Raw genomic sequence first — 27531 nt, 5'->3', positions numbered from 1 at the left:
CATAGTTTGTATCTATACATATCGCAGTTTGTCTATTTATACCGTAGTTTCACCGCGTCGTAGCGATGGAGCCGAGCGGCACAAACACGCTCTGCTGCGTAAACGACTGCCACCTCATCCCAGGGACGCCTGGCTGTCATGATCCCGTCGGGTCACCAGCGGAGTCCACCACTTCTCAAGGCTGTGGTGTATACAGATAGTCCCCGAGTTACGACGGTCCGACTTACGATATTTAGATCTTACGATGGCGATATCGATACGACAAAATTGTAAAATATTTTACATCTCCCGCCTTGTGTGATGCAGATAGGATTGTTTCCTGAAAACACTTTCAATTAAATTGAAGTTCATATAGGTAGGCTAAGAATTTACCTTGTTTTTTACTTCACATTTTACTGTGCAATACAGTATTGTAATTAATAAATACATACAGTATATAGTTTATACAGTACGGTACTGTAAATTGCTCTGTTTTGCTAAATTATCACCATTCTTTAAGACTCCTGGGTAGGCTAGGCCATCTTCGACTTAGGATATTTTTGACTTACGATGGGGTCGTCGTAACGCATCTCCATCGTAAGTAGAAGACTACCTGTAATGTAAACCTCATGGTCTGCACACTGCTCCGTTCCTTCAGTTATGGCTTACTCATCACCAGCTGTGATTTCGCCTCGCGTGTCTTCAGATTGAGTGACCGTTAAACTGAAAATACAAATATTAAAATAGTACTACTGCCTTGCGACAACCAATCAACAGCCCTTTCTCGTTCAGTCCAGCGATCAAATACTGTGGCAGCGGACACAGAAAGTAGAGGCAAAGGTGCGGCCTTAAAATTGCTCGCTCGTGTCACTGCTGGCGGATGGGATGGAGCTCTAGAGAGCCTCCATGGACTGTTCATCACGTTCCAAAAAAATTGAATGGAGAGGGCAGAGAGACGTGATCACTGGAGACTGCACTTTACTTTGCCCGAGCCCTGAGAAAAAAAAAGTGGGTCATTACGTGAAAGTTTACAGAGCGGGTGGGTTTTGTATTGACATGCAGACGTTGCCCATGAGTTCCCCGACAGGGATGAACCAAACTGCGTCCTGGAGTAATTCGATTGTATTGCACGTTTACCACCACCAGCACCACGCCAAGGTCTAAAGGATGGCAAGACCCGAGTGTAGATGCACACTTGTTGACTAAACGTGTTGACGAAACGGCCCGGGACGCGTCTCCTTGGCGATTTCCCCTCCCACCCCCCCCCCCCATCGTTGGAAGGAAATTGAAGGCGCCGCCAACTTTCACCGACAACCAAAGAAATTGGGCGAAACGGAGCGCGCAGTGAACCCCCTCGGAGTAGTAGTAGCAGTGGGCGTGCGGCGCAGTGCTTAGAGCGCGCTGCGTCGAGCCGGAAAATTACGAATTTCAAGTTCAGGTCGGTGGGGTTGGTGTCGAGGGGCGGATCGTCACGGGTCAACAATCGCAGTGCCCACCTGGTCTGTTGAAGGGCAGGAATTATGCAAGCGGCGAAGTTTGCATAAAGCTTTGCTGGAAGCGCGGCTGTCATCATTCAGTTAGAGCTTTTGTTCAAATAGTAGGCTAACTCATTTAAAGAGTTCTGCTTGCTGATATGCATGTTGACTTTAACTCCCCGGTCTGTGGAGTTAAGAGGTGAGATTTTTTTTTTAAGGTGCCCTAAAGCACGTTTTAGGTGGTTTTCTGCTTGGGTCTCGGAACAGACGGAGGCATTCTTCTCTCTCGTGTATTTTCGGGACGTGCAGCGTTGTTGTTTTGCACGGTGTCTGTCGTTTTGCTTCACGTGCTTTTCCTAAACTGAATAATTTGAATGGAGCTGCTACTGAAAAAGCACATGGAGCAAAATGTCGGACAACAACCCGCGGTACAATCTGAAAACGCAGTGGAGAGAGAGAGCCAGCACAACCGCGAAATCCCACGCGTTGAGATTCCAGCCAGGGTCTGTGGTGGGTTGGAGGGGGTGCTCTGAAGGGGGAGGTGGGGATGTTGCGGGTGGGGTAGGGGGCACGGTTTAACTAGGGCAATTCAGTTCGTAACATCGGCATAGTCTTACTAATAATAACACCCTTTACGCAGGGAAACCTCAATGAGTTTCAACACTTTTGTTCAGGAGGGGCCTTGCTTTTTGGATGCTTGGCTAATCTCGTTCCCGGCTATTTGGCATGTGGGAGACCAGGGTACTCGACGTAAACCCACGCAAACGAGAGGGTAACATTCAAAGCTTCCCATCAGAGGTCGCAAACGGGTTTTGATTCCTTACCCGTACCCGGCCGCACCAGGGTCGCAAACGGGTACCCGTACCCGGCCGTACCCTACCCGGCCGGGTACGGGTAGGGTACGGGTATCGGGTACCTGATTGCGACCTCTGGGATGAAGCCATGTTGCAGGCGCGGGTGGGTTGATTCTAAAAACTTGAATTGTGAGAAGAGACAAGACGTTAGGAAATGAGTGACAAACGGTTACTCACCAGTGACTCACGGCCTACCCGTACCCGTACCCGGCCGCACCAGGGTCGCAAACGGGTACCCGTACCCGGCTGGGTACGGGTAGCCGGGTATCGGGTAGGATACGGGTATCGGGTACCCGGTTGCGACCTCTGCTTCGCATTGATGGATTGAACCGTCTGTTTCTGTCCCGCCATCTCTTGGTGACAGGAGCAGCCCAACATCGCCTGATTAGTTTCAGGCAGTCTCCCATCCGAATACTCGCCAGGGTCAACTTTGCTTGGCTTCTGCGGTCTGACGAGATCGGGAGCATCACTGGGCATGGTCAATAAAACGTGGAGCTCTGCCTCAGGGCTCCTCCACCACATTCAGGATTTGGAGTTAAGCCCCTTGCGAGCATTTCCATCGCGTGAAAACAAATGGAGATCCATCAATTGTAATATTTTACCCATTTCTCCTGCCTCTACGCCTCCAGAATATCCCTGAATAACATTTTTGCGACGATTGTTTTATTTATCTCAATACCTGTATTTAGAGTTGTTATTATTATTTTACGTACTTTGTTTTCGTTTGCTCGATTTAACTCATGGGTAATTCAATACAAAACTAATGTTATTTAAACATGCGATGTTATGAAAGACATTGCATCTGCTACATGCGCTGTCTTTGTACAACTAAATGAAGCTGCTGGTCCATTTCAGTCAGCATCGTATGTATGAACACTCATTAATGGGATGAAAACATCTTGACATCATAAAATTATATCGGAAGCTTCTGAATAATTTTTGGTGACTTCCTGGGTAAATAATTGTTATTATTGCAACGTTACATTTGTAATGGGTTCGAATTTAGGCGCACACAACTTCTTGGGAGGCAACACTTATTTTTTACTGAACACAAAAGTTAACTCTTACATTACGCATAGGGTGGTGACAACCGACCTACTCTAGCTAACACACACTTCTCTAACTCTCAGCTACTCTAGCGTGACCCAGCCAGGTGGGCTACTGGCAGGTCCGCTCACTGGAGGCCTCGACTCTTCTTGGTGTCTTCACGATGCATCTTCACTCTTGATACGAGCAGCCTTGAACCTCGTGAGGAGGCTGCTTTTATGGGCCTCGGCGTGCCCGGGCCCCACCCCGGCCACGCCTCCCTTCGAGAACCCTCTCGAAGCCCCCCCCCCCCCCTGCTGTCCACGTGCCCCCCCAGGTGCCCCCTGGATCCCCGGCCCCCACTGGGATCCAGTCACATGTCCAGCCGGGATCATAGAGAGTGCCACGACCTCGCACCACCCCTGTGGCCTCCCGAGTCCAGAACCGGCCCTGACGTCATTCCCGCCTCCAGCCGGGATGACGTCATGTGTGTGTGTAGACCCACGTGGTAGTGACGCTCCCGGCATAGTGACGTCACACGTGTGCGTGTGTACACAGTAGTGGTGCTACAATCACTACACATTTTCCACGACGTGTTTTATAATGGTGCGTGATTATTCCCAGATGCATAACGATGGTTGACGTTGCGTTCGCGGTTCATCGCGATTATTTATTCTGAACTTGCTTAATAAAGAAAATGGTGAAATTAAACACTGCTCACGAGCCAATACCAGCCTCACAATAAATATCACTCTTTTATATTACCGAAAAGTGAACACATTTAGCTATAACTTCTGTGTAGATTTCTCAAAAGTTTGACTGGTCCGGAAAAAAAAGAGTATTTGATGTAATCCTATGTCCTATTGATTATCAGCAATTTGGGCAAATGTTTTGTTAAATATGATTGTTGTACTCTGGACTGGAATCTGATCGGTTGGCATCAAAGGTTAGAAATTAAAATCCCAGTCGGGTCCTAACATAGCCCATACCGTTGCGGTCAATAAACGGAGTACCAGTTTTTGGGAAGTCGACAGCAGTTTTGAGTGAGTGGTGGTGCCTTTTGAACCTGGCGACATGCGTTCAATTCCTAACCAAGGCTAACATCAGCGGCGAGTAGAATATTGAACTTGTCCTGGATTACCCTTCACCAACCCTCACTGACTAGTATTGTCAAGTATGTCTAAACAATCCCAATAACTGACATGGTGTGGGGGGAAACCTTATTCCAGCAGTGGATTGCCGCTGGGCTTTAGACACTGCAGCATTTGTCTTACAAGCACACTGCCCTTACCGTAGGAATGTGGAATCACCAACAGAAATAACCACCGCCATTGATGTGATTTTTTTTTCATTTAATTCAACAAACCAGCTGTGGACTGCCATCGGCCGTCGTTGAGGTCTTCGTGGAGTAGACATCCAAACTCTCGTGTGGGACCGCAGTCCTCGCACATGCGTGTGCTGCGTGTGTTTGTGATCGTGGGGAGCGGTAGTGTAGCGGTTAGTGCCTTGGACTTGGAACCCAGCGACCCGAGTTCGATTCACGCTCATGGCCAACACCAGTGACGATTATCTGAACCGGTCCTGGGCCTCCCCTAGGTCGACTCGGCCTCAAATGAGTATCCAGTGCAGTGTGTAAACATCGTCATTGGGGAGACAGAGGCGGCTTGGCGTGGTGGTGACCACTTGCCTCCTCGTGTGCCGTTCCGGCCTTGATAGGTGCTCGGTAACAGCACTTGCCCCAAAAGTCTGTCAAGGCTATACGGGGGATCTTTGCCTTTGTGTGCGTTCTGCTGTGCGGCCTCATTGACCTCCCGCAGGAGTGGACCGGTCCCAGGTGGGCACGGCTTCCTCCAGCGGGTGCCGAGTGAGATCCTCCCACGTGGCTGCGTGTTTACCCCTGCCGATTGACTTGTGTTCCTAAACCGGTTTGCAGCCGGACCTAGCGATGGCGCCGGCCTTGTGTCGTGGCCATAGACTGGGTTGGTGATCCCGTCGACGTCGCTGTGTGTGACGGTACTCCCAGAGCCCCTGGGCTGTGAGCTGACATTTTAGCAAGTAGGTTTATTGGCATGAACTTTGAACTGTTATCTCCTCCTATGCAATGGGGTTTATCTGCATACTCTGGTTTCCTTTCCCAAGTAAAGTACAAAACAAGGGAATGGCCTAAACCTCGTAAATAAAAGACATGTCACATTGATTTTAAAAAAACGTATCAATGCTTTAGGGTTATTGCCATGGTGAAATCTTCTTCCATGCGTTTGTTCCACTCATGAGAGGTCCGCTGTCCTTATCAACCTTCTCCACGCTGCCCTCCCTGTCTTGCGCCATCTCTCTTTCCGCTCCTTGGGCCACCGTGTCTAATTGCAACCACATCGCCCCACCACTTCTTCTGCCTTGATCTCTTCTACTTGGAGATAACTTGCACCTTCTGACCCAAATAATGTTCCTGTTGTCTCTCCACGTGAACGAACCACACCCACAGCCTTTTCTCTCTCATCTTCTCTGTGATTTCTACCACCTTGAGTCTTCCTCTCACTTCATTTCTCACCCTGTCCTTTCTTGTGAAACCCACCATCCTCATCTCTGTGACTGCCGTAGCTTGGTCCTCCCTCTCTCTTGTGCCCCAGCACTCGGCCCCATACAACAGCACCGGCCTCACCACCGTCTTGTGCACTTTTCCCTTCAACCAAACTCGGACCCTCTTATCGCACACCACATCGGTCATCTCTCGCCATTTCAGCTATCCAGCAGCCCTTGTTCTCATCTCTCGTTCTTGTGAACCATCAGCACCACATCGTTACACCCAGGTGCCTTAAACTCGTTCGTCTTCATTAACTGGTCACTTCCAATTTGCAATCCTCCTTTTGCATTATTTTCACTGAAATTTGCCACCATATATTCAGTCTTTGTCCGACTGACCCTCAACCCATTCCCTTCAATCTTTTGCACCCAGATCTTGAAATCGTCCTCAACTACCTCTCTGTTTTCACCGTATCGCCACAATGTCGTCTACGAACAGCATCCGCCAGAGGGGCTCCCTCTGAATGTCTCTCGTTAGTGTGTCCAGCACCAGGATGAACAGGAAGGGGTTCGTGGCGGAACCTCGCTTCACTCTCGCTTTGACTTGAAAGCTCTCCGACACCGCACAGCTGCTTCGCACGTGCATTCTCCCTCCTTCATATCCTGGATCAGCCGGACATACACCTCAGGAATACCTCTTCTTCTCGTACACGGCCAGATGAGCTCTCTAGGAACCCTGTCGTACGCTTTCTCGAGATCAATAAACACCGATATGCAGGTCCCGTTTCTTCTCTCTCGACTTCTCCATCAATGCTGTCGGTGAAAAGATCGCATCGATTGTTGGCCTTCCCTGTCTGAATTCAAATTGACTCTCATCAATATCCACCAGTCTCCTTTCTATGATCCTTTCCCAGAGCTTCATGGTGTGACTTATCAATGCTATTCCTCTGTAGTCCCACACTCTTATCCATCACCTTTCCCTTTAAAGATGGGAACCAATGTATATCTCTCTCCACGCATCTGGCTATTCCTTCTCCGTCCAGATTTTCCCAAACAACCCCATCAATATTTCAACACCCTTTTCTCCCATTAATTTAAACACATTAATTGGAATCTCATCTGGCCCCACTGCCTTTTGGTGTTTCGTGCTCCCCAAAGCCTCCACTACCTCTTCTCTGGCTAGAGTATCTGCAACTACTTCAACACTTTGGTGTTTCGTGCTCCCCAGAGCCTCCACCACCTCTTCTCTGGCTATAGTCTCTGCAACTACTTCAACACTTCGATGTTTCATGCTCCCCAGAGCCTCCACCACCTCTTCTCTGGCTATAGTCTCTGCAACTACTTCAACACTTTGGTGTTTCGTGCTCCCCAGAGCCTCCACCACCTCTTCTCTGGCTATAGTCTCTGCAACTACTTCAACTCTTCGATGTTTCATGCTCCGCAGAGCCTCCGCCACCTCTTCTCTGGCTAGAGCAGGGGTCGGCAACCTACGGCTCCGGAGCCGCATGCGGCTCTTTACGGGCTGCTTCTTGACAATATGTACGTATGTACAGTATGTACTCAGATGCATTGCGGCTCTTGAAATACTGAATTTTGTACCGAATTGGAAAGAAATGGCTCTTCTTGTTATTTTGGTTGCTGACCCCTGGCCTAGAGTATCTGCAACTGCTTCAATTCCTTGAGGTTCCTCAACCATTGCGCGTTTTGGGGTTTCCACATTTAGCAACTTCTCAAAGTCGGATTTCATCTTAAAGCGCCCTGGAAAGGGCTCTATATGAATAGAATAGAATACTATTTCCATCTCTCTCTGTTCTTAGCGACATTCACGTAAATTTTAGATTTAAAGCTTTCGTGACTGCAGAGATTCATATTCTTGGTTCTTTCGGTAAAGACACGTAGAAGGGAAATAATAAAATAATATATTTCTTTATATATAAAGAATATATTTGCATTATTTTATTATTTCCCTTCTACGTGACTATTATAATAAAAAATATTTGTATTTATATATAAATATATATTTATATTATTTTATTATTTCCCTTCTACGTGACTTTATCGACAGAACCAAGAATATGACATTCACATAGTTGATGTCCCTGGTCTTTCTCTCTCTGGCTCTTGCCACGGTGTACCGTCTTCTCGCCTTCTTTGTTGTCAAGCTTCTGGTAGAGTTGTGCAAATGCTGTTGCCTTTGCCATTTCTACCGCTCGCTTTGCCTCTCTTCTCGCTGCCAGGTATTCGTTCAGATGGTCCTTCTCTCTCGTGTTCTGACACTTCTCAAACTTGGACTTTTTCTCTCTCTCGTTGCCTTTTGCACTTCATCACTCCCCCACCATGTTTCCTTCTGTTGCATCGGTCTTCCTTTGTTCGCTCTCACCGTACTTCCTGTTGCTTTCAATATTCCACTCGACAGTTCCCATAAATTCGTTCACGCTCCCACGAGGCCTTACGCTTTTTAACTTCTGCAGGCAAGCTATGGAGAACTTTTCTTTCTTATTATTTAGTTGCCACCACTTCACCCTACTACAGTTCTTTCGTCTCACCTTCTTTTTAACTTCTTTCACTACGCAATGTGTGTCCAGTAGTCTATATTGTCCAGTCGCACACTCTCCATGGATCACTTTGCAGTTTCTTCACTCCTTTCAGGTGCCTCCTCCTCACCAAACTAAAATCTATCCGGCTCTTCGCCTCTCCACTATGGTAGGTCGTCAAATGTCCCTCCTGCTTCTGGAAGTAGGTATTCACCACTGCAAGATCGTTTGCCTGGGCCATTCGAAGAATGTCCTCTCCTGCCCCATTCCTACTGCCATATCCACATCCTCCATTGTTCTTTTCATATCCGTCCTTACCTCTTCCCACTCTTCCATTTAAGTCTGTGCCCATCACCACTGATTCATCTATCGGTAAGCTCTGACACTCCTGGTCTAAGCTCTCCCAAAATCCATTCGTCTCTTGCCCACTGCAGCCCATATGCGAGGCATACGCACACGCCACATTTAATACCCCCACTGTCCAGTACTCGTCTGACGATCATCAGTCTGTCATTCACTCTTCTGACTTCCACCAACTTTTTCTTCATCTCCTCACTCGGCACAACTCCAACCCCATTTCGCCTTGCTGTTGTTCCATGGTGTAACAATTTTAAACTATAGCTCTGCTGCCTTTCCATTTTGTTTTCTCCACTTTCCTCCTTCTCAAGCAGTCCGCTAATTCCTGCTCTCTTCCTGTCATTGTTCCAATATTCCACGTGGCAAACCTTATCTTCCTCCAGAACAACATTCTGCTCTTTCCATTTTCGTTTCTCCAATCTTGATATGTGCAGACAGCGTAACTACCACCGCCCGGGCCTGCGCTCCCTGCAGCGGCGGAGTCATTGGGTCCCGAGATTCTTCGCGCCCAATGCCCACGTAGGGGCCGCGGGGGACTGAGGGCCATTTGTTTGCAAGGACTTTGCATGTCTTGGATTTAGGGTTTCATGGCTGGTTGCCACCAGACACCAACCCCCCTCCTCCTTTTAAAATCCTTTATATTAAGTTCGCTTGCTTGCGTGCTTGCGTGCTTGCGTGCTTGCGTGCTTGCTTGCTTGCTTAGGACCGTGCAAATCTTTCGGTCGTTTTTTAACCCACTTCCCGTGATCCAATCGAGCTGACATTTTGCACACAGACTCGTTGTGCGTGACAATTAATTTTCGTGAAAATTTTTTTCCAAAATTTGACACTGTTTAGGGAAATTATTTTTAAATATTTAATTACCAATTGCTTAATGGTGGCAGACAATCATCTGACCCATAGGTGGCAGCCATCTCAAGCCAGAGGACGAGAGGACTCTAGCCGCCACGCATATAAAGGATTTATAGTCAAAAACTTTGTTTTTACGGGTACATTTTTTATCCTGGCTTGCGACAGGCAGAAACAAATTTGGTTTGCGCATCTCAATAGGGGGGGCGCCGGTTCATTCTCCCAGCACAGCAGTTGAAGCAACAGTGCAAGTTTCTTAACTCCCCCCCCCCCAACCGCCTCTCTCTGCTCAGCAGTGCAAATCTGTACCACCACAGTCGATCGGCAGGTAGTGTGTGGTGGGGTAAAGTGTGGGTACTGCCACGTCTTCCGAGACGTCTGACCGATGTGGAAGAGCTCTCTGGAGCGGCCGTCCCGTGGCCAGCAGCGGCGAGAGCAAGCCGTCGCAGGGCTGCACCTCAAACCTTCTAATCTGTTGCTGTAATGAAGCCCCTCGTTTCATAGAAGCGTCCTCCGTGTCTCCGTGCACATGCGCGGCTTGGTGCGATGCTCCAGCTGCACCGCCGTGCCCACGTGGGGCTTTTCCGCGCAGCTGAACGGCGACGGTGCCGCTCGTGGGCCCCGCGGAATAAACGCCGAGAGGCCATGCGTGCTGCCGCCAGCCACTCGGGCTGCGTTGGGAACCGGCTTGTAGCCCGGGCCGGCATGGAAACCGCGAGGGTCTTCAGTCGAAGTAGTTTTGAGCTTTGGATTCGTTCGTCCGTCTCTGCTGTGCTGCAAGTGAGTTCTCGGCGGAGGGTGTTGATTTTGGCATGGATGATGTCGAGTGGATTCGGTACAATTAAAATATTCGTGGTGCTGATTGGCTACTACGGGCCGTTTACTGTGTGCCAACATACTGGAAATGTATAATATTCGCATGCGGTGGTCTGCTGGCTTGGAGATCAGAGCGCTGCGCTGAGCTGGCGCACCGCTGCGGTTCAGAGTTTGGATCCAGTCAGCTGCCTGCAATTAAACTGGGTTCCCAGGTGTAGTGAGCTGATGGTCACCAATGACTGGACGAAAAAAAAGCATTACATTAAATTTGGTTTTGTACTTAATTTGGCTACATAAAAAATATTGCTTTGTAATGTGACGAGCATTATTCCCCGTGGCAGGGAGGGTGGTAATGTGCTGTCCCCCTATTGAGTGAAATGGAGATCGCTTTTGCAGGTAATGTTACAAGGTAGTTCTAATGTTTACAAGTTCCGTGGTTCGTGTTCTAATGTGGAGAGTTGTGCTGCTCTGCGAGAGTTTCAAACGGATTCTTTTACTTGCAACACTTGAGCACAACGGGGGATAGCGGGGTAAAAATACAAACGCAATTAATAGAATGGGAATTTTTAAAATAAAAACTGTTGGGGCAAGTCCTGTTGGAGAGCACCTTCGAAAGAGGCGGGTGCCCAGCACCACGCCGGGGCCACCTTTTGTCTCCCCAGTGCTGACGTTTATTACACACCTGCACCAGGTAGTCGTTTAAGGCCGAGTCGACCTAGGGGAGGCCCAGTACCGGTGTAGATATTCGCCACCCGTTGTTTGGCCGTGAGCAGGAATCGAACTCCGGTCACCAAATTCGTAGCACATTGCGCTGATCGCTGCGCTGCTGCTCCCGACATCACGTACACGGGTGTACGCGAAGGCATGCTTGTCTACAGACTCTTGTCTGCATTCTAGATTTGAAGTTTTCGTGACTGCAAGGTAAAGTCACGTAGGTAAAAAAATTAATACATAGAAATTGAAAACAACTAAATGAATTCACGACGTTTCGGGCGCAACACAAGCATCCGTCTTCAGGTGGGGACAACGTAGCGAAAGCACAACCGCTTAAGTGTGTCTAAGAGATAGCTGTGACTTGTCTGCATGTCCAAACCCATAGATCTCGCTCGCTCGATAGCGCTAATATTGTGTGGAGTACCCTTGAAATACAGGATGGATCTTATGCACGAGCATATGTTGGCAAGGGTTCAACCTGGGCTAGATCTGGGCAGTGGTGGCTGTGCAAGTGGCCTATGGTTCAGCACTGTGGAGGCAGCAGCAAGGGGTTGGTTGGATCGCCGAACAAATGTTATCAAACGCCAATCCTGTGGGCGTTGAGGTGCCCGTACGCCATGATTAAGGCACTAGAGCAAGTGGTGGACTAATTGGTTTCCATCTGTATGGGGATAGAGTGTTGCACCCTCTCGCGCGAGGTGGGTTTTCTCCGGGAGCTCCAGTGTCCTCGCACGTCAATAATTTGCTGAAAACATCTGAACATAAAAACCCGAGCAGCGCAGTATTCCTTCTGAAAAAGGAGTCCTACAACTCTGAGTGGCCTTCTTGGGTGAATGGGTAAATTATTACGAAGCTGCAGGCAATGACCCCAGCAACGCACCGGATTAATTTTGCATTTTTTCTTCCAGGAAAATTCCTCTTGAACTCTGCTGGTGCAAAGCAGCTTGAGCAGCTGTGCTTTGTGAGATGTTTTTTACTATTTTTATTATTTCCATTCTACGTGACTTTACCGAAAGAACCAAGAAGAAGAAAGATGTTGAACCTGGCCTCGGTTTGGCGTAGCGGGGTATTTTCTCGTTAAGTTGCCAGGTGAGAATTCGTATCCCTGTGGTGGGTGTTGGCTTCGTGAACCGGGGCTGGCTCCGCATTTCCCAGGGCTTATCTGCGTTGGACGGTGGACGTCGCTGGCGCGGCATCAGACAAGACCTGCAGGGAATGTTAATAAAAGCGTGGCAGACATTGTTGCAATTTCATTTCTTCATTCCAGCAAAACAGGATTCCTGTTATCCTTCTTTATGTTTTTTTTATTTAAACAATACTTTGATACTTTGTATCGTATATATCTTGCAACGGGCTGCCGTCTGCTGTGTCCAAGGACGGACAACAAGAAAGTTGAGTTGGAGGCCAATCGACGGGTTCACGACCTTGAGGTTTGTACGAAAATTACCAAGTTTGTCAAAAGACTTGCCTAACAGTTGCACACAATGAGCGAAAAACCGTTATGGAATGGCTTGCGCAAGAGGAACAATAAACGTTCGCCTCTGGCGGCGCGCACTTTCTCCTAGAATTAAAATAAATATTGCCGCCGGACAGGCGCTGGTGATGTTGTGAACGACGAGGGAGCTCTACCAAAGGTCGCAAACGGGTTTTGATTCCTTACCCGTACCCGTACCCGGCCGCACCAGGGTCGCAAACGGGTACCCTTACCCGGCCGGGTACGGGTACCCGTACGCTACCCGTATCCTACCCGAAATGAGTGACAAACGGCTACTCACCGGTGACTCACGGCCTACCCGTACCCGGCCGCACCAGGGTCGCAAACGGGTACCCGTACCCGGCCGGGTAAGGGTGGCCGGGTACGGATAGCCGGGTATCGGGTAGGGTACGGGTATCGGGTACCCGGTTGCGACCTCTGAGCTCTAACTGAGCACGGAGAGGGGGCTGTGGAAGTCTCTTACCTCCACGCTTTGTCGTTTTGCTCGTGTCCCGTTTGGACGGCCTCGTGCCTCGCGCCACTCTTCTTTACTGGTCCTTTAGATCCCGCCACCCCCTCAACTTCACGAGTCTGCACTGACCAGCGCGGTGAAGTATGGTAAAATGACCTGCCACTTCTGGTGTGGTGTGGGGAGGCTCTCGTCCGTCATTGGCAAGGTAAATTGTGCCAGACTCGAGAGTATGGGTCTGCAACCTGCGGGCTTCTTTTGATGAACCGCCTTGTGACGTTATTATCAATGACCGCCGTCTTGTATTCGCACACGCATCGCGCCTTTTGAAATATTGAGGGTTTTTTTTTGCTGCCCCCCCCACTCCCCTACTCCAAAGACCATTGGCAACACGGCTCTCTCGTCTCCACGGCTCGTTGGCCAGCCCCCCCACCCCATACCGCTGCCGCGTGTGTGCTATACAACCGCGGTGCAAAGGTTACCTTGAGACACTTGCCACTCGGTGTCCAACGCTCTCGATTTGGTGGCCACATCCTCGAGGGCACCCTTAGGAACGCGAGCACCCTCGAGGACAGCGGACGAACGATCCCACCTGCTGCTGCTGCTGGAGCGGTGCTGGCCGATTTGACGTCGGGTCCACGTGACGTGGCTCGTATGGATGCCGCCGATTGGTAACGGCCCACGGCCACGCGTTCGACGGTAACCTGCACGCGTTACCCTGTCGCTCGCAGCCAGAGTCGACATTCTTCACGAGCCAATGAAGCCTCCTGGCGCTCTGTGTGTTGTACGGCAGGAGCTGTAGGAGATGGTGAGAGAGAGAGGGAGAGAGAGCCATCCTGTCGGTGTTTTTCGGTTGTCCAATGCCTCTCTCGATGGAGTGGTGGCGCAGTGGTTCACACACTGCGCTGTGAGCCTGGCTGGCAACTGGAATTCAATTCCGGCCACGGCTAACATCGGTGACGATATCTCAACTAGCATGGTCAAACATTGCCCCCATCACCGAAATGGTGCGAGGAGTCCATAATCCAGCAGTGGATTAATAAAGGGCTGCACAATATGCCTCTCTCACACAGCAACAGCACTTAGAAATATTATCACCAAATAGACTTTCAATTTAATAACCAAAAACTATACATTTTATCATGTATGTGCACCGAACTTTTTTGCCACTCCGCTGCTGGACAAGGTTCTCTCTCCCCACGTTGTGGGGGTTATCTGACCATATTTCACAATCGTGCTCGGGCGTGTGAAGGTGGGGGAGTGCACTCGTCCCAGCGTAGGCGTACAGTACGGCGATGGAATTTGCCGCCGCCGCCGCTGCTCTCGGCGTTGCCCTGCGTCTCGCCTCCAGCAACCCCGAGGTTGTACGAACACGTTCCGTTGGCGGCGTGACACGCGCTACCCAGCTTCCTCGCCTTCCTCCCCTGTGACGGCGCGCGTTCGCGTTACGCGCGCCCCAAGTCGCCCCTGCTCCAATCCAACGAAATTTGTAGTGGGCGCCGAATGTTCGGCGAACTGTGGTGACGCTCGTTACGCTCTCTGGGCGGCGGTGGCAGCGAGGGATTACGAGCGTGCGCGAGTGTGGTGTTTGCAGGACAGCTCACGGTGGAGGAACGCGCCACGCCCGCGTGGAGATGGTGTGGAGGAGCGGGCACAGCACAGTTTGTTTTAGGGCGAGAATATTTTGCACACGGGGGGGGGTCGAATTGACGCATTGTTCCACACTGGTGGAACGGCGGGTGCAGTGGTTAGCGCAGAGAATTAAGGACGGTACAACGTGTGAATGTAATGGTGGAGATGAGAGGAAGCAATGGGACGAATCTGTGCTGCGTGAATTCGGTGAAAGCGAAATTGATGACCGTAAATGACGACGAATGGATTGAATGAATGGGGAATGAGTGATAGCCATGTAATGAGAATATGAAGAGGTGGTGGTTATGAGGGGGAGATTAAGGGGTCGTGGGGTGAGCTTGGGAAAGAAGTGAGTTTTTAGTGAAGAGCGGAAACTAAGTGAGCTAAGGTGACTGTTTAATGCGGAACGGGAGTACACAGGTAGCCGATGAAGTTACGTGAAGAGGGTCGAGATATTGGTAATTGCAGGAAAGGTTGAATATGATATGTATACGTAATACATCTCTTGGGATGGCCACATTTTCTCAACTCTGAGTTGGCGGTCTTAAACTCGAAAATAGCCACACAGTTGTGTGGCTTCTGGCGGCACTGCCACGAGAAGTTATCCACGCTCGTTGGCCAGGATGTAGCACGGCTCACGTATGCGGACAGTGGAGTATTGTGGCTGGCGTATTCATCTCCTTGGTTCATTTAAAATTTCACACGATGTCCACAATGCGCGCCGTGGCATTTAACAACAATCCATTTACACTATGAGACCTCCTTTACCAGTGGCAAAATATAGTAATAGGTTTTTACCCTTTCAACTGGTACAAAAACTGATACCTTCATACAAGGCATCATGTTTGCAATAACCACAACACAAGCAGTCAAAATGCAAACAAAAAGAAACAACTCTGATGATGATAATGATATGCACTGTCCTTGAAGTTGATTGGTCCACACCCGAGACAGCTTTTCTTAGAGCCTAGTCTCCATTGGTGTTGGACCAGATGACGCCAAAAGGCCTTATTGCAAACATGATGCCTTGTATAAAGGTGTCAGTTTTTGTACCAGTTGAAAGGGTAAAAACCTATTACAACAATCCATTTACCAACAACCCATTTAACAACAACCCGTGTTTCTCGGAATGACCAGCGATGCGTTAAAAAAGGCAACAACAGGGGCGCCAATTCCATCTCCCGGCGCGGCAGTTGAGACATTCAGCACGTTTATGAAACCCCCCTGCCTCTCTCTGGGCACCCAGCAGCATGAAGGGGTTCTTCACCACAGTTCGTCGATTGGCAGGTCGTGTGTGGTGCGGTAAAGTATGGGAGCTCCCACCTCTCCCAAAGTTTCTGACCAGCGTGGAAGAGTAGGCCAAAGTACCTTCTAGACGGGCTCTTGGTGGCGCGAGCGAGCGGCGTTGCACCTTTACCTGGGGGGGCACGCGCCTCCACTGCCATGCGTGCGGCGTGATGCATGCGGCGTCATGCGTACTTGCGCGCAGTATTCGTTCCGTGCGTTTCGAGTACCAGAATAGATTTGAATCGGCGAGTCGGTGGATTGTTACATTCCTGATGGATGCGCAACGTGCCCAGGCAGCGCTCGCGAGCCGGCGGAGCTGCGAGCGCGGCAGGTGCGTGGTACAGACGTTGAGGAAGTGCGTAGCAGCGTCGGCGCGCGCGTGTGAAGCGCACTAGTGCGCCACGCCTCGCTTGACTTGACAGCCCTGGGCGGTGCCCGACGTGCCAAGTCGTCCTTCGTGGCGCGTCACGGAGATAATGAGCGCCCGATTTTTTTTGTAATGGGCGTCAAAATGTTACAAAGCGACGTCTGGGTTCTTTCGTCGTTCGCCCCGGATGCGAGATGATGAGTCCCTTTCGGCGTTGCTGTCTTGATGGACGGGAAGCAAATTGGCCACGTGCTCCATCGCACAGGAGTGGCAGTGTCTTTCATCTTCCACCTGCGCGCGGGGTATGAGCTCGGAGCCATCCGTGGCACTGCATGCAGCAGAGCGATTTGCGAGCCGCCTCGATGGGCGAGATCAACGCCCATTCGGATTTTCGGTTGCATGCGTGCGGCTTTTTCCCCAAAACAACACGGTGCTTACAGTGCAAGCGGGCGTGCCGCAACGACTCTGAAGGGTGCGGGTCGACATTCTAGTTCTCGCGGTCAACTCTGAGTAGATAATTATTGTCATTTCATGGAAAGTTAACAATGGTCTTCCCCCTCGCCTCCATGAGAATGTGGACTTGCGCCGTCGTAGCTTATTTTTGTCATATTCCAAAAGTAGGACGAAATGCTCCCTCCTGGCGGGGGGAGGCCTTTCTACCGATGGTGGCGTGGTCACGCCAATTGCCGGGCCGCACCGTTTTACATTGCCCTCCGAAAGCACGTCGGCATTTAAGAGAGCGACAGTCGGCCTTTCGCAAATGGAAAGCCGTGACGAACCAAAGCATTTGCATGGAGGTGCCATTTCGCAAAAATGTCCTCTCGGACGTTGTTGCACACTGTAAATTAAATTACATTCGGTGTATCATCGGCGCGTGTTTTAGATTTAAAATAAATCAATTTCCCCCTCCCCTGGGCATGCCAAAAATCCACGTGTTTCAAATGCAGCCAGCGTTATTATTCCGCACGCTTGAATCAAATTATCTCGTGCACCAGCTGCTGTTAGTTGTTGCGTCTCATGGTCGACGTGATCGGGTGGCCGGCTTCCTCCCACCACCTCGGTACCGTCAGGGTTTACCGAGTTACGGCCGAGGGTGAAATCTCGCACGGGGTACCCTCCCGGCCCAGCCGGGACCGCCACCGCGCGCCAGTCCCTGGTCACGTGCGCGGGTGGCGCGGGTGGCGACTTGTGGCGGCATAGGAGGAGAGCTCCCCTGGGGGTTTGGGGTGCGAGAGGAGGGGGTAGAGGGGGCAAACAACGCGGATCCAGTCGTCGCAACGTTATCCAAAAACACACCATTCTTTGTTTGTGCATTAGTAATCTTTTGTTTGATTGTCCCTACTTTACAAATGCATCGCCTATTTATTTAGAGACGTGAACACTTGCCATGGAAATATATTCTGAGGGCGAAGTGTAAACGGTAAGTCGATCGCGTGCGGTGGGATAAAATGTGGGTACGTCTGGCCAGCGGGGAAGATGTTAAGGGGCCCTCCATAAATGACGTCACGCACCTAGGGGTGGGGGGGGGGGGTCAGACATTTGTGACGATGTGTGACGAGGGGGGGGGTTTGAGAAATGTGACGTCACATCAAAATGCGCAACTTTAAATAAATATAGACAACACGTTCTACTTAATTAAATAGACTTTTTAATAAATGTTTTCTCCTACAACATCAGAGTGCAGCGCCACATTAAATACGCACTACAATGACTAGTTTAAAGCGATTTGAAGCATGTTTTATTTTGGGGGGGGGGGGCAGAGCTTTGTGACGTCATATTTGAGGGAGGGTCTGACTTTTTGTGACGCCGTGTGACGATGGGGGGGGGGGGTCAAAAATCGTCCAAAATCGCGTGACGTCATTTATGGACGGCCCCTAAGGCAAATGCTCTCCAGAGTGGCGGCTCTCTGGAGCCCCCTCCCCGCGTACGACCCTTCCACCAGCAGTGGCGTGAGCTGGCAACTGCAGGGCTGCGCCCTTACCTTTGATTTAATCGTGTTTCTGAACATGTAATTGTTTTTGTCTGAATCGAATAAAAGTTTAACTTACTGTAATTTTTGCCTACATTCCGTCCAACTCTACTCTGTATCGTTCGCTGTGTTGTTGATACTTTGTTTCGAACCCATGTTTCGTGTTTACAATCGATGACTTTCAGCCCTTTGTCATTCCGCTGATGGATGAAGACCTCCCCACACTGTTACCAGTCATGGAGTCTGTCTGACCATACTTCACCACGCCGGGCGATGTGGGTTAGTGAAGGGGTGGTGCCCAGGACCGGTTTCGGATATCGCCCGCCGCAAACGTTAGCCGTGACCGGGAATCTAATTCTGGTTGCCGGGGTTCAAAGGGCAGCTCCCCACCCCGCAGCGGATGCTCCTCTACCTCTGAACGCTGCAAAGGCCTTGGCGGAAACGCGTTTCAAATTGTGGCCGCCGGAGGAGAGCGCTACTATGGACTGTGGCACTTGGATGTCTGGGCTGTTTTGCGAGCGTTGACACGTCGGCATTAGCGCCCTGGTGCCGCCTCTTGTAAAAGTGGCGCCTTTGAAGCCATCGCCAGCCCGCCTCAGGCTTGTACGGGCAGAGTGGGGTGTGGCATTACAAAGCCACTTCGGTGAACGTGTGGCTATTTTCACGAGGGAATCGCGAACTCTGGTGGAGGATTAACATTACATCCGCTGATCCCTTTATAATCTGCGCTATTAGGACACGGAGCATGTGATATGGACCTATGGCTGAATATTGAGGAATGTTCAGGCATTTTTGGACTTGTGTGTACAGTAAATGCATAACGGGTAAAGTTGCATCCCTGCCGTTGCCTTCTCATGCCAATGCTGGCAGAAGGGCCTTCTGGACAAATGTTTTGGAAGTGATGGGAGTACCCACACTGTATCCCACCACAGGTCACACGTGATCTGTGTGTTTTATATTCAGTATATAATAACGTGTCTATTCTGCACGTAATCGGTTGTCACTTGGGCAGTCCCGTTGGAACGTTATCACGTGCCGATCGGTTTGATCGTCACTCGGATTGAACTGGATTTTGCTTTCGATTTTGACGACGTTTGGATAATCGATTCTGTCGATAATTGTTTTCACAAACGCTACTTCCACCACACTAGGTGAGTCAGTTTGGTGAAGGTGGGAGCCCTGGAACCGGTTCGGATTTCGCTCATCACCGTTGTTATCCATGGCCGGGAGTCGAACTCAGGAAATCGGCGTTCCTAGCATGGTGTGCCATCGCTCTACCCATATTTACACCGTCCTGAGTCTCTCCCGCGCCGCAATTTGAGGGATGCCATCGGAGGCGCGCGAGGCACGTCGCTGCAGCGATGCTGCGTACCGCGACCTCCTGACCCTGCTCCGGCAATGCCCGTAGGTAGGCTTGTAGTGGGGATGATGAGTGGTGATTAAATCCATTCGCGGCTCTGCTCTCATGTGACCAGGCACATAAGTGAAATGTCTTGACTTGGTTGTGGGTGCCACATTTTGCTTAGTCCAGCAAGTTTGAAAGAGTTCTAAGTCTGTCGCCACGCCGGTCAGTGAGGATCTGTGAAGGCTGGGCAGGGGGGGTGCCCTGGCCTTTTTTTCCGATGTCACTCGGCTCGGATTTGTCGCCAGCTTCATAGTGCAGCGCACTCGCCGCTGCGCCACCGCTCGCCAACAGAAACCCATAGACTCGCAAAGACCTACAGAATCGCACAGTCTAATACAGAGTCCATATGTATTGTTCCTTATGTGCAGTGCATTGTTCATTGCATTGGAGCTTCGGAACCTGTTCGATACTCGTGTGCGAGGTGCGATACTGGGTCTTAAACGATGATGATGATGACAATGACCGTTCATCATAAGGGTTCTCCAAGGGAGACCCATTGGGTATCAATGGAGTCCACGCACAGATGTGATAAAGCGGGGTCATTCGTCCAAGCGAGGCTTAGAACCACTTTTGCGATGAGACGTTTTAGTGGCAGTGTGAGGGGGTAGTAGGGGAGAGGGGGGGGGCCGTGGCAGCCCCTTGGCGTGAGCTCCCTTCCTGGAGTCGTTGATGCCTCTGCGTTATGCAACAACGGCGCGTTTGATGTGCACCCAGAGGAAGAAGCGAGGGGCCCCTCGAACAAACTCGCCAAGTGTTTGTGTCCCCCCCGCTGCTCCTCTTTCTTATGTAACCACATCCTCCCCCCCCCCCCCCCCGCTACAATGCCGCCTCGAGCCCCGTAGGGGTCCATGGGACCCCAGTTGTGAAATCCCCGCTCGGGATGTTTTGCCCCCTGTTTTACCTTTCCCTGGATTTATTTTTGAATAGAATTTCTTCCGCCGCTGCGGGGGGGGGGAGGAAGGGCATTGTGTTGGATTTAGATAACGGCGGCAAGATAAACCTCGGTGCATTGTGCGGGCAAACGCGCGTGAACTTTCCATTGTAAATATCGGCGGCGCTAAAACATCAACGGAGGGCCCAGTGTCAAAGCGGGGTCGGCGCACACTCGACGTGCACGAGGCTCGTCGCGCCGACTGTGACCGCCGTCCGCGGGATCGCCCCTTCGCTTGCGACGGTGCGGTGCGTGACGCAGAGCCGTGCGCGCTTTCTCGCCGATGTTGTTGAATCGGGAGAGAACTCAGAGTGGCCAGGGGAGGTCTCGTTCATTTCCGGCAGTCGCATGCTAGGGCATTATCGTGGCCAGCAAAGGGCGATGATTGCTGCTCTGTGTGTACCGCATCATCCCAAGCGAGTACTTTGCGGGCAATGAATCAAAATTGTTAAATGGGCTCCCAAGACATCGGCACACAATGGCCAACTCTTGCGACTGATGTCGGGGGATCTTTCGCGTCCAGTCTTGAGCGGACGGCGTGTAGGATTTTAATGACTAGTAGTGCCACAGCATCGCAGAGATAACCAAGGGCGGCTGCCAGATTCAAACCGCAAACCCCTGCAACAAGCAGCGAATGCACCACTGTTGGGTTGTGTAGCCTCACCAGGGATAACGAGGATGCCTTAACCATCGAACAAAGTCGGTTACTGCATTGCTCACTTTCGGTCGTGCTTCTGTGGCCGTCTGGAACGCTCTTCCTTCCGATATTAGGATAGCCGCTGGAGCTATGCACTTTAAAATCTAAATTGGAAACTAATTTCTTTCGAACTTTTGTGATTAGTTTGTTGTCTTTCGATTTAAAGCTTTCGTGACTGCAGGGATTCATCTTCTTGGTTCTTTCGGTAAAGTCACGTAGAAGGGAAGTAATAAAATAATAAAAATAAAACATAATAAAACAATTCTCACGACGTGCACCACAACGCAAGCAGCCGTCCTCAAGCCTGAGGACGGCTGCTTGCGTTGTGGCCGAAACGTCGTGAGAATTGTTTTATTATGTTTTATTTTTATTATTTTATTACTTCCCTTCTACGTGACTTTACCGAAAGAACCAAGAAGATAGTTTGTTGTCCTTCGCCTGCACCTCTGATTAGCACGGCTGACTACATAAGGAGCGAAAGAAGTTCAACATACATACATCGGTTGACGGCCAATGATGAGCCGTGTTACGTGTACTGTACACGCACAGGCCCTTTAGGTCATGTGAGGATGTTATTTTTTGTGGTCTCACTGACCTATTGAGGGGGGGGGGGAGTTTGCCTGGTCATTGAGCCTTGGGGTCAGGCGACTGGAGATCCCGTGACATTTTTCCCCGAAGCGCGCCCCGCTGTGCGTCCTGAGCTTGACCACATGACCCACGGTCGTAGTCTTGCACGCTACCTTTCAACAAAAGGAAACATGTTTTTGCGCTCTTTCCTGTACGGCGAGCTACAGACAGACGGCCACGCGGGCCGAGGGACGGTCAGCCACTGGAGAGGCCTAGCGGGTCCAAGAGGGGGCCAGTTTGCAACTGGGGACGAAAAATGTATACACAAGTGTTTGTTGAAATTTGTGTACACTGTGCAATAAGCATTGTTGTGATCGCACAGACTGGTTCCAGCCATCATAATGTGGAGTTTCCGCCAGTGGCTCTGGTCCAGCAGTGGAGATGAGCACTACCTCATGGTCGCTTGAGCATGAGACACTTTGACATCTCTCTTTTTGTTGCTCTACACTATAATTGTTATTATTATTATTTACGGCCCTTTGTCAAGCCATGAGTGGAGGAAAGCCTCCCCATGTAATCTGAATCACGGGGGATGTTTTACCATACTTCACCACGCCGGTCAATGCGGGTTGGCGAAGGCTGAATAGCTGACCGCAGTTACTCAGGCCTACGCGGCACTCAAGCCTCCTCCGCCGCGCCCCACAGGAGGAGCTCTGCTCACCAACTTACCCGTGCCGCCGCTGTCTCTTCCCACACCCCGATATTTGTGTCCTGCAGGTGACATCCCCTACCTGGAGTCGGAGAGCGTGTTTGACGGAACAAAAACGGACGTGGGCAGCATCGTGCTGGCTCTCTACAGCGGCCTCTTCGCTTACGGAGGATGGTGAGAGCCACAGTCACTATCCATGCATCGTCCATCATCGCCATCATCACCTGCAGCCATGATCAATACACTGATGGGTGAGAGCCTCCCCAAGCAGTCACTATCTCCCACAATTCTGCGATGTGCTAATCCGCCCAGCGCCTGCTGCGTACAAGAACTGATTTCATCGCTTCATCTCCTTGGGGGGCGTCCTAACGCTGTCGGCTAGGGGGTAATGGGGAGGAGGATGTGGGACCAAGATCAAACAAAGATCCGCGTAATGCAAAACAAGTGTACATTAGGCTAAGACAACAGTCATCATTCTTAATGTACGTAGAATAGGATGAGGATGGCGAATGTCTTCTCTGTTGTTTATTGGTTATCGGTCTGCCTGCAAAACGGCGTTTGTGGTCCATGACCTTCGACAAGCGAGGAGCAGCTAATGGATTGAACCAGCACGCACCTGGGCAGCACGAATGAGCACGTTTGACCTGCGATCCGGATAATCTGCCCATGGATGAACGAGGGAAGCGCTCGGATGTCTGATATTTGGGCAATCGAATACTCGACGGATCATCAATTCGAATACTCGACTGGTTGGATAACACGGACGGGGTTGGGGGGAAAAAAACTAATCTCAAATCTGTTGTCAAGTGCACCTCTGGACGGGATCCCTCCACGTTCCACTTATTCCGGCTCAGAGGAGTCATTTTCACGATGATGATGATGATGATTATCGCGGTGTCAGTTTTCCACCGCAAATTGATCATTGTGTTTCACGTTACAATTGTACATTTGTTCGCTTTGTTGTACTTCCAGTACCGATAGAGATCACCTTTTAAAGGTCTTGAAATGCAGTTTGCTCGGCAAAAGCCTGCCACGAGTCTTCTAATCATTGCGAATTTATAATCTACAACGCTTATAAACACTTGTGTTGTACGATGCACGATAGAAAAATAAATAAATCCATGATGAACATGATGATATCATGTAATGCTCATGCCTTAAAATGCTCCCAAAGCCATTTTGCAAAATACTAATTTAATCGGCAATGACTAGTTAATTAGAAGGTTAATTATTGCACTTATGGTATTCCATTAATATTTCTTTGGAAAATAAAATTAGATAAAAAAAAGAATGAGCAACGATGAAATCACGAGACAACGGTATTTTGTCAAACGGATGACACAAATATCACGGACCTTACTTTATACGGCACGTATATATCACCGTACCCCGGCAACACCGCTGACGCGCAATGTGCATCGTGTGCTTGTTTTACACGCAGTCACAAACATGTCTTGTGCGGCACGTGTCCAGCGGGCGCACACAAGCGGGCACACAGCAGCGGGCACACGGAATCCGCCGCCAAGCGTTCCCATGATGCGTCATCGCGTGGCTGGCAGCGTCTCCCGCTCGCTCCGTTTCACGACAGTGCTCCCTTTGTACTCACGGCGGCGGCTGCATTGTGTTTCGAGCGTTCGTCACCAAGCGGACGAATCTTTAAGCATGCGTGAAATCGTTCGTGATGGCTCTTCTGCTCGCGCTCGTTTAATCTGTGGACGAGGTGACGCGACGGAGAGCCCAGCCGCCGTGCCGCTATTGCTGCGCTCGCGCGTTTTCTCATTCACGCGTGCGCCGCCGGTGTTGTGTTAGCGTTGCGCCCGGCACTCTGCCAGATGCGCGTCCTCATTAAGCCGTCGGGAATCAACCGTTGAGCGAGCGGCCCGGGCCTAATCGTATTGTTTTAAAACGGCGTTGTGTCTCCATACTCGATCAAATGCTGGGGCGGCGGTGAGCTACCGATGAAAAACAAGCCACACAGTATTGCGGTTGTGGCCATGCAGCCTAAAGCCACGGACCACACAGTTCACCACTGTAGTCTGCGCTAATTTTAACGGAGGAGGAACAACAAAACAACATGAACTCTCACCTGAAGCCCTCTCGTCGTGGCCAGCGGCAGAACTCGACATCAGCAATTTAGCTGCTGAAGATATTCCTGACATACGCAAGACTAGAGCTGGTGAAAATTCCACATTCCCATGGTAGAGGCGATTCTTTCCATAGCAAAACCACTGCTGCCTATGCCACCAAGTGGCACACATTTTATTGACCCCCGGTCTGATGAGTCGACGTGCAACTTGTAAATTATCTCGCGACTTTCCGATGGTGAGCCAAGTGCTTTTATAACCACTTGGAATTTAACCATTACATTATTATTTCTTTAGAACTCCTCGCCGAGTTTCCAATACTTTTTTTTTTTTTTTCCAGAGGTTCATTGGAAACGAGAGAAACCCGCGCGCGCATTGCAAGGGCTGTGGAATGAGTCGTGAACCCGTTTGCTCGACTGCCATCTGGCCATTTTGCCTCCCAGCCACGGTCGGAATGCCACAACCCACGGGGAAGTTGTAACAAGATCCTCGCACTGCAAACCAACCTTTCTGAGGGGAGATCCATAGAGCGTGCGTTTTGGGAGGCCGTTTCATTCTCCCACAACGCATACGACTACACGCACGGTCTTCCGTGATAAAATTTTTATTTATTTACATTTTTTGTAATAGTATATTGTTGTGTTGTCTCTTAAACTGTTTATTTCTAAATATGTTATTGTCAGTTTTAACGTCAAGGTTAGAAAAAAATATTCTGCTTAATTTTTCCCAATCTTGGCCAGCTGGCTCAACAACTTAATAAACAACAAACCGTACCATTCGATGGCTGCCTCATCCCCTTCTCCCAGCCCTTTTCGAACTTTCTCTTCACCTCCTCCATCCTCCACCAATCGCCTTCGCTTCCCTAACGACGCCTCATTTACATCTTCCCCCCCCCACCCCGGGCTGTATCAAATCACTTCCTCTGCCTGCCAATCCAATACGAGTGTTTCACAACCCTCCGATCAGATTGCATGCTTGACACATCAGCGCCCCCATGTGACAGCTCGTCAGTGGGAAGCGACGACCTCAACTTTAATCCACAAAGCCATTCTGCTCGGGCGGGCGGTGTGAATGTTCATGATCTACTTGTCACAGGGCTTGCCTCTTGGCGTTCCTTACATTTGCGAGGATCGCCCCATCCAGAAGTATTTCCATACCGCACGGAATTCGTGCCCCAGACAATGCTTTAAATGTTGATGTGGGCTGCGTTAAAATTTTCGATTTCATTCTTCACCTGAAGACGGCTGCTTGCGTTGTAGCCGAAACGTCGTGAGAATTATTTGATTTTATTATGTTTTCTTTTTATTATTTTATTACTTCCCTTCTACGTGACTTTACCGAAAGAACCAAGAAGATGCGTTAAAATTGTTTTAAAGTAGCCGTGAATTTATGGCCACCTTGGGAAATATTTAGACCAACCGTGCCCTCATGTTGTGACAGGGTTTGTTACTGTCTAGAAATGTTTAACCGAGGCGGTTGCCTTGATGTGTATCTATCTCTGTTATTGAAAACAGAATATGATTTGTATTATGAGCCGCTCACTTAAATTGATGAATGCCTAGCGGCACGAGTGAAAGTGGTGTGACAGTGCGAGCGGGGAAAACATCATCACTTCAGTTACTGGATCGGCCACATTCCACAGACGACTTCACCAGTCCTAAATCCATCTCTCTCTCTGGCTTTTATCTTCTCCTGATCCCACCTCTGTGGCTGTGGCTTTGGGAAGTTACTTCCTTTCACACCCTGGGCTGAAATGACAAAGGGACAACCGGATGTCCCCCCGACCGGCGCGTGTCAACGTGCGTTCAGCGAAGTGCAGCTCAAATTGCCCGTCCCAATTCGGCGAATCGTTTCGCTTTTGTGTTCGATCGTCATAACGCGGTCCAGAACAACAGTTTCACTTTGTATGCATTAGTTGTCATTTACTGCAAATTGTGACTGATAGTTTTTTTTATTCCATATGTCTTTGCTAAAAGATTCGCTGACACGTGGCTTAAATGTGTAAACCGCTGAAGGAAGAGTCCACAAAGGCAGCTGTGTCCTTGGGAGGGTTCGTGAGCTTGGCTCATGAACGTTGTCTTACAGATGTTGCACCAAAGATGGTCGTCGTGAATGCCTCGCGGAACAAACGCCGAAAATGACATGAACGCAAGAGATGCATTCTGGGAATTTATGCCGAGAGGCAAAGAGTAACGCATGGATCGGAGAACAAAGTGAAGTGAGAGACAAACTATTGACTGTTGAGCAAAATGGACTTGGACAGGGTGCACGTCCCTGAAAGGGCGATGGTTATTGGTCAAGATTAATGATGGAATAGTAGCCACAGAAAGGAAACGCACCTGAAATACTAAGGTCCAGCACGGAGATGGAGGGATGAAATCAGATTGGGTGCAAGAGCTAGTTGTTGTGTCGCAAGAACGTGAGACATGGTGGTGACTTGGGGAGGCCTTCATCCAGCAGTGGCTAGATCGTGGCTGATGAGCTATAGGAAGCAATTACCTTGAGTGAGATGAGCTATACTGAAGGATGGCGGTACGGACTCGTGAGTAACGTTGACGATGGTTTTTATATGGGATGGACGATCGCGTTCCTCAAGCTACTGTGCAAGTTCAGTGCCTCCCCAGGAAGAACTTATCGCGTACAGTTTGCAGTCGTTTTTAACCCCAGGTATAAAAATTCCTTTCGACTAACAGTTTTCAATGAAATGACAATTAAACACAGTTGACGTGGAAATGTGTAATGATTTATCTTTTGTTGGGAAAAACTATGGTGAATGTTAATAGGCTGTGTTCTGGTTAAATATAGGGCGTTAATTT

General features: G+C 49.9%; 1 protein-coding gene across 1 annotated transcript in view; it reads left to right on the top strand.

Annotated features, from left to right (window-relative positions):
- SLC7A5 (solute carrier family 7 member 5) overlaps positions 1–27531 on the top strand; it is a 58626-nt gene that overhangs the window by 20494 nt on the left and 10601 nt on the right. The window contains exon 4 of the mRNA XM_078868655.1: positions 22700–22805. Within this exon, the coding sequence (XP_078724781.1) occupies positions 22700–22805 (106 nt within the window). The remainder of the gene's footprint in view (positions 1–22699; positions 22806–27531) is intronic.

Source organism: Lampetra fluviatilis, chromosome 26, assembly GCF_964198595.1.
Source record: "Lampetra fluviatilis chromosome 26, kcLamFluv1.1, whole genome shotgun sequence".
NCBI classification, from domain to species: Eukaryota; Metazoa; Chordata; class Hyperoartia; order Petromyzontiformes; family Petromyzontidae; genus Lampetra; species Lampetra fluviatilis.
This window is presented reverse-complemented; position numbering and strand designations above follow the sequence as displayed.